At 54.3% G+C, this 7,838-nt stretch overlaps 1 protein-coding gene across 3 annotated transcripts in view; it reads left to right on the top strand.

Moving 5' to 3' along the window:
* The window catches only part of Pacs2 (phosphofurin acidic cluster sorting protein 2), a 30,597-nt gene extending 23,577 nt beyond the window's left edge, over positions 1–7,020 (top strand). For all 3 annotated transcript variants that reach the window (XM_008856379.3, XM_029557832.1, XM_029557833.1), the window contains 6 exons: positions 2,591–2,633; positions 3,570–3,612; positions 3,892–4,033; positions 4,760–4,986; positions 5,358–5,471; positions 6,789–7,020. In XM_008856379.3, the coding sequence (XP_008854601.1) occupies positions 2,591–2,633; positions 3,570–3,612; positions 3,892–4,033; positions 4,760–4,986; positions 5,358–5,471; positions 6,789–6,907 (688 nt within the window). In that variant the 3' untranslated portion in view covers positions 6,908–7,020. The remainder of the gene's footprint in view (positions 1–2,590; positions 2,634–3,569; positions 3,613–3,891; positions 4,034–4,759; positions 4,987–5,357; positions 5,472–6,788) is intronic.
* Positions 7,021–7,838: the final 818 nt, after the last annotated feature.

Here is a 7,838-nt window from a genome sequence, read left to right on the forward strand (position 1 = left end):
ACAAGGTTGTAGGGCCAGCGGCCTCTTTGTTGGGAATGCTGTCCATCATCTGAGCTAGCAGGACATACAAGGGCCTTGAGTACCAATCTGCCCTGCTAAACAAGCCCCTGAGTTAGAGAAAGACCAGCCTTCATACCTCTCCCACCCTTGAGGCCTGGCCTGTGCTGCCAGCTGTGGCAGAAGGAGCCTGCAGCATGCTCTGCTGAAAACACAGGCCTGAGGAGATCCTCTTTATCCCCCATAACTCCCCTGCCTGTGATGGATACAGTAGTGACACTGGCACTGAGTGGGCACAGGTGCCTGCAGGGAAGTAGTGAAGGCACGGAGTCTCTCCTGGCTTTTCCAGACCAGCTCTCTGTGAGAGCTCTGCAGGGAGATGCCTGCTTCTGCCAGCCTCTTACTTCGCTGCAGCTGAGAATGGGACTTGTCCTCTGAGGGCACTGAGCCTGAGGTCATGCTGGAAAAGCACAAGCTCCAGCTTCTTGTGTATGGGTGAAGGAGGGCCTTGGGCCTGGGTTCTGTGTCTTCTGTACTGTGGCAGGTCTTGGCAACAGATCAAGGGTGTGATCCTTAGACTGCTGACCACCCGACCCCCAGGAGTGCATGTGCTGCAGGCCCTGGCTGCCTTTGCACCGTGCTCTTGGTAGGCAGCTAGTGTCACTACTGCTGTACCCATGCTGGTGCTGTGTGCATGGCCCAGGATGCAGTGTGACGCTGGTGGTACTGTTGCTGCAGCTGTGCCGGTGCTGTCTGCATGGCCCAGGATGCAGCTTGGCTTTGAGCTCTGGTGGCTTCTCCATGTTGCAGTGTCTCCTGTGTCTTGTCTCATGTGGCCTTACTAGCCCTGCCCTGCTCCCAGGTGTCTCAGAGTGTAGCACCAATAAGACAGATGCGGCTCTGCCAAAGGGTGGGGATGCTGTGGGTTAGAGTCCTTCCAGTGGGGACCAGCGTGCTGCTGCTTTCTGAGACCTTCTGGGCCCACGACTCATGTCACCTGCGTTGGACAAGGGGACCACACATAGATAACCACTCTAGGCGAGGATAGGACAGACCTGGGCTCAGGATTCAAATAATTTAGAATGGACAAGGTGGAAGAGGTTTCTCTTCCAAAATTGTTCTCCTTAAAAGGGAAAGGAAGGCTGGGAAATTGACCATCTTCACTTGGACGGAGTCTGTAGATATTTCTTATAAGGCACCTGCCAAGTCTTTGGGGTACGGAGGACAGAGGGACAGTCCCCCTACTGCTTTCTGGGCTGACACCAGGCAAAGGCCAGTTGTCCATCTGGAGGGAGCACCGTGTGTGTGGAGCTCTGGGCACAAGCCTCTGCCCCAGCTGGAAGCTAGACTGCCAGTTCTGGAAGCCGGTGTCCAAGGCAGGCAGCTGGCTGGCCATATTTATCTCCAGGTCTGCTTCCTGCAAAGATGTTTCATGAAGACCCTTATTGGGCAGAATATGCTTCAGGGTGGCACCAGAGGGGCACCCCCAAGCCTGAGTATAGGGAGAAGCTCTGTCCCTCACCTGCTAGAGCTCAACCGTATTTTCACCTTACTGACGTATGCACATCTGTACAACAGATGTGCTGGCATCCAGTGCCAGTATGAGGAAATGACAGGAGAGTCGAGAGAAGCCACCAGAAATGATGCCAACATGCTCCTCAGACCAAGGGACCATGGGGGGTTGCAGGGAGGGCACAGAGACAGGACCAGCCCTACCCTCAGCCTCCCCAGAGCCCCAGGATACTCTGGCTGCTGAGGGAGCCATGTGCCCCTTGCCCTGCCCTATGGGAGAGTTCCTCTGGCCACTGGGGACCAGAGGGATTGGCAGAGAACCTTCGCAGAGATGAACCATGGCCAGCTCTGGTGTGCAGTACATGAAGGGAGGAAGACACGTGACTTTCCATCTTGACTCCTGCCCTTGGACCTGGGACATCTTTGTGGGGGATGTCTGGGGCCACAGCCAGACTTTTTTTTTTTGCCAGTGTTTTACAGTCAGGTCCAGATAATACTTCACTAGCTACTGATGTTGACTGGCTATTCAAGCTTGACCCAAGAACCATGCCTGAGCCTCAGGCTGCACTTAGAATTCAGCATCTCTAACCCAGCACCTTGTCCAAAGCCATAACCTCCTGAGGTGGTGCTGACACCACCATGCGATGTCTTTTCCCAGGTCTAGACTCCATGAGGAATGCACAGCTCCCGGTGTGCTGGGCTGACAGCAGGCACATGCGCAGGGCTGAGTGTGTGTCACCTGATGTCACCTGTGCATCGAGCATTTGTGATACACAAGTTCCCTTGAGCTGTGCACTCTGGTCCTTTCTCCGCAGTTGAAGGGCTGAGCTCTGGCTTCCTCGCAGGGCTGCAGAACCCTTTGTTTCCTTTTCCTGTGTTGGCATGTGGAAAGGGCTCTAAGTGCTGGCCAGGCTGACGGGTCATTCAGGGGCCTTTCTGTAGTGACAAGAGTGCCTATGGGCACAAGGTGTGGCTGAGGCCGGCGGGGGGGGTGGGGTGGTGGCTGGCCCCTGACCCAGGGGAGAACTAAGGCTGGGCTGTTCCTGGAGGAGTATAACTATCTTGTTTCTCTTGCTCTCAGCCCTGATGAAGAATCCTCTCAGAGGTTCATTCCCTTTGTTGGGGTGAGTATTACCCGCTTCACTCCCTGGCAGCCTACCAAGGTGCTTGTCACCACAGTACCTTGGTATCTGCCCACATGTACCAGAGTCTTCCTCATCATGTGAAGCAACCAAGGACTGCTAATTCCTTCTCATGAAGCCCCTTGTTTCCTCCTTCATTTTTGGTGGGGGAGCTGTCGATTCCCATAGTGAAAGCATGGATGGAAGTGGGGGGTATTGTTAGGCAGTGTCAGCTCTGCACCCAGGAGAGGAGGGTGAGCCTCTGGTAGCTTTGCTTAGTCAGGTCTGCTCCTCCAGGCATAGGTTAGGCATGGCTGTGAATGTGCGCATTTCATTTCCTCCCTCTGCCCAGAACTGAGGACTGAGGCTCTCCTCAGCCTCATTTTCACCTTCCCGGAGCCTTTTTATCCCCAGCATAACGTCCGTTCTGTCGTGAGGTCTCTACAGCAGCATGACACAGATTCCAGGCAGTGGCAGTGTGAGGTGTCTGCAGTGAGAGCTGACCCCCTAGGAGAGTCAGAACTCCAGAGCATCCTACCTAGAGGCCTTCTGTAGTGGCAGGTGTACTCAGTGGGCACCGAGGGAGCCAAGGTCCTCAATTTGGTGTTGGAATTTACTCTGAATTGACAAAGCTTTATGTGACTCGTGACCTCCATTCTGGATGGTGTCAGCGCCTGTGCCACATCAACCCATACAGTGTTATTAAGCAGTAGCATCCCTCATGTTAGTGTCCTAGTCTACCAGGTCAGTTGAGCTTGGAGTTGCAACTACCCAGAGGTAGGCTCTACCCCATAGATGGGAGGGTGCTGAGCCCCATTTCCCATGCTGTGGGACACAGGAGCCTACCCCAGATGAGCTCAGAGGTGGGTACCTGAGAAAGGGCAGTGGGGCTGCCTGACACTCCCCAGCTACCTCTAGCCAGCATCTGTTACTTCTCAGGTTGTGAAGGTTGGAATTGTGGAACCATCCTCAGCCACATCAGGTAACCTCATCCCTTTCAGAGGACTGGGAATGGCCCTCTGGACAGGTGGTCCTTCTGGTCTTAGGGACCAGCACATTGCTGCTGCTTCTCCTGTCCCCACAAAACCTCAAGGCAAATGGGGCTGTTTTCCCAGCCAAGGAAGAGAATCTCCTGCCTTCCCCACAGACCACTCTGCCCACCCTACTTGCCCTAAGGGGCCACCTCTCTTTGTCCAGTCTCCAGTCAGCTATGGGGCCAAAACAGAAGGTCTCACCACTGGCCTGTGACTCTTCCTTAAAGGTGATTCGGATGATGCAGCCCCTTCAGGCTCCAGCGTGCTCTCATCTACACCACCCTCTGCTTCTACATCTCCTGCAGCCAAGGAGGCTTCACCCACCCCACCCTCTTCCCCTTCAGTGAGTGGAGGCCTGTCTTCCCCCAGGTAAACACATGGCTTTCATCTTACTTGTTCTAAGGTATCATCTACCCCTCGTGGGCTTAGCTTGTCAGAGCTGTTGAGGGCAGGTGCTGGTGAAAGGCTGGTGGAGGTCTTGTAGGGGATGCTAAGGGCTGTGATCAGCTGCCGTAGAGCCAGGGAGGGAGTAGCTAGTGTCTTTCATTGAGCCCTGCGAGAACAGGAGCCATGGTAAATGAACTTGGGACTTACTGACTCTGAATACAGCTTTGCACAGGTAGACTGTCAGAAGCAGAGCCGAGGCAGGGAGGTGCAGGAGGCAGCTTTTTAGATCCCACACTGCTGAGCTGAGGTCCACCATGCCATGTAGGTTTTGAGCAGAACTCATCCAAACAACAAAGCTGCACAGGAGGAGAGGGTCCCTGGTGCCACATGGTCTTAAGGTCCAATCAGATTGCTGGCTCCTTGTCAGGGCTCTTCTAGCTACCAGCTCACACCAGCCACTCCAGCTCTGATGAGGCCATTTATCTGGGCCCCAGGAGAGTAAATGTGCGGGCCACCTGTACATGGCAGCAGAGCAGGCCATAGGTGCAAACAGCATCCCAGCAGAAAGGGGGGAGCTCAGTTCTACAGGACTTTGCACAGTTCGCTGGTCAGCAAGTCAGGGCAGGTGCTGGCCATGCCTCCTTGCCTGTGATGGCACAGTAATGCTCTGTTGTCATGGGTGTGAGCACTTTCCTCTGCCTTCCACAGCCAGGGGATCGGTGCCGAGCTCATGGGGCTGCAGGTGGACTACTGGACAGCCGTACAGCCCACGGACAGGAAGAGAGATGCCGAGAAGAAGGACCTCCCCACCACCAAAAACACGCTCAAGTGCACTTTCCGGTCCCTCCAGGTCAGCAGGCTGCCCAGCAGTGGCGAGGCTGCACCCACACCCACCATGTCCATGACCGTGGTCACCAAGGAGAAGAACAAGAAGGGTGAGGTGGGGTGCACTGAGCAGGGCTGGACAGAGGGAAGAGGGCAGCTTGGGTGATTGTTGGGGATGGGACGATTTACCCCCCCAGGCAAGCTCCTAGTAAGTGCACAGGTGTTAGCCAACAGCTCACCTCAGAAGGGGCTGTGGCCCCTGAGTCTTGGAGACACTGAGGCTCTGGGCAGCTTCTGGCCTTGGATGGAATAATTACAGGCCGTGGAAGGTGTTGTGGTCATAGCAGGGAGCTGGATCCCAGATGAGCAGGGGCCAACTGAGTCTCCATGGCTGCTGTTTCTTATCCTGCCTGCTGTGGGGGGGCTCTGGCCAGCCTGGCCCCAAAGGAGCGCTGGAGCAACACAGCTTTTTTCTTCCCAGTGATGTTTTTGCCCAAGAAAACAAAGGACAAGGACGTGGAGTCTAAAAGCCAGTGCATTGAGGGCATCAGCCGCCTGATCTGCACAGCCAAGCACCAACAGAACATGCTTCGGGGTGAGCGTGGGCCAGGGGGGCATTCCATGGGGTGCTGGGGCGTGGGCCAAGGGGGCGCTCCATGGGGTGCTGGGCGCGTGGGCCAGGGGTCACTCCATGGGGTGCTGTGGCGTGGGCCAGGGGGGCGCTCCATGGGGTGCTGGGGGAATCAGTCTAGGCTCAAGGTCCTTTTTGGTTCTACCTGTAAACTGAATGCAGAGCAAAGCAGATGGCTGGCTTTCCACACCCAGTGCAAGAATCAGTGTTTGGCTATGAAAGGCACATTACAAAATACACCCAGACATGTCTTGATAAGTTACCTCTATTGCATCTAATAGCTTTTCAAATTCATTTTTTTGTTTGTTTGTTTGTTTGTTTTGTTTTGTTTCTGTCTTTTTGAAGCAGGGTCTCCCTGTAGCCCCAGCTGCCCTGGAACTCACTATGTAGATCAGACAGGCCTTGAACTCACAGAGATCCGCCTGCCTCTGCCTCCCAAGTGCTGGGATTGAAGGGGTGCGCCACCACGCCTGGCGATATACTACCTTTTCTAAATAAGGTGTCAATTTAAAAATACTTAGACTATTACTATATTTGTAGAAATCAGCTTTTATTATCAGAAGAAGCATTCAGTTGTCACCATACGTTGTTTGCATAGATTTTTTGGCTTTTTGAGACAGGGTCTCCCTGTAGCCCCAGCCGGCCTGGAACTCACAGAGATCCACCTGCCTCTGCCTCCCGAGTGCTGGGATTAAAGGTGTGCAGTTACCACACCTGGCCTCAACTAATTTTTTTAATCCTTTCTGTGTTTTTTAACTGATGGAGATTTGGGAAACAGGAAAGTACTGAGGATTGAACCTAGGACCCCAGGCATGCTAGGCAGGTGTTCTGCTTCTAAGCTACACCCTAGTCTCATCTTTCTGCATTCTAAAGGTTGACTTGTGTACTTAGTGTTTCATGGAGGCTGTGCAAGAAGTGCATTCAGAGTGCAGGACTTCAGGGTTTCTTTGTGAAATAGGGTCGTTGGGTAGAGATTAGGTCACCTCGGTCTTCCCATGGCCACCTCTGGAAGTGCAGGTGTTTTAAGTGGGACCCCCTGTGAGGTGGACCTGGCATAGATGAGCCATGCTTGGCTGAAGTGTGGCCCAGACTGCCCTTGCCACCAGTTCCCCTGGGAGATGGGCCCACCATAGCACTAAGTTTTCAGAGGGCAAGTGGCAGAAAGGGCCTGTAAGCAGGGCTTCCTCCAGCTTCAAGCTTACCCTGCTCCCTGGAGGTAGTCCACCTTCTCAGGTGGTCCCCCGCCAGGTGGGCAGGCAGTCAGGTGGCCCTCTCCCACAGTCCTCATCGACGGCGTGGAGTGCAGCGACGTCAAGTTCTTCCAGCTGGCTGCCCAGTGGTCCTCCCATGTGAAGCACTTCCCCATCTGCATCTTTGGACACTCCAAGGCCACCTTCTAAAACCCCATCCACGGAGGGGCTGACGCAGGACAGTGGAGGGGCCTGTCCTGCCTTGTGTCGGCCACTGATGGAGGGGAAGCTGTGTTTTTGTTAACACTTGGTTACTACAGAGACAGACTCTTAAAAACACAAAGAAACAGTCTTAAGTATGAATGTGCTCATGGCCCAGAAACCAAGGGGCAGCTAGCTCCTTGGGGTACTGAGTAACTTGGCTCTGCTTATTAACCAGAATATGTGGCCAAGAGGGAAGCTGGTAAGAAGGGAGGTGAGCTCTGGCTTCAGGAAACTCCAGAACCACAAGCAAGAAGTGTTCTTGCCTTTATGTCCTGTCCTCCCCTGATAGCAGGATTCTGCTTCTTTGGGGAGCCTGGGGCAGGCACAGGCTTTGGAGCTTGGTGGCCAGAGGCTGAGGGTCACAGGCACATTTGGTCCCCTAGCCTGGGACATCAGCCCCCAACACCCCATGCGTGGCTCCCAATAAACTCCAGCCTCGTGGTGGAGATTTTATAGTAGCAGATCTTTCTAATGCTCTCAAATACATGTGACGATGTAGCTGCCAGGCAGATGTTGCTCTTGTGAAGTCCCCTTGGGCTGGGCAGAGCCAGCAGGCCTCACCCTTCCTCTGGCTCCAGTTCCAGAGGTACTGCTAGGCTTCTGCAGATCCTGCTGCCCCAGATTAAGCCTCTCAGACCTAGGTGGTCCTTGCAAATGTCCCAGTGTCTGTCCTGGAAATGGGAGACACTGATGGGGTCTGAGGCCTGCTCTGCTATGCCCTTCCACCCTTATCCTGCCTGCTGGACAGGAGCATCCAGGACTGCCCATGTGGGTCTCTGTGTTAAGATTCAGGGTTGTGAACTGGGGACAGGCAACTAGGTGTGTGTACGTACGTTTGTGTGTGTGTGTGTGTGTGTGTGTGTGTGTGTGTGTGTCT

Source organism: Nannospalax galili, unplaced genomic scaffold, assembly GCF_000622305.1.
Source record: "Nannospalax galili isolate Female #2095 unplaced genomic scaffold, S.galili_v1.0 scaffold68, whole genome shotgun sequence".
Lineage (NCBI taxonomy): Eukaryota > Metazoa > Chordata > Mammalia > Rodentia > Spalacidae > Nannospalax > Nannospalax galili.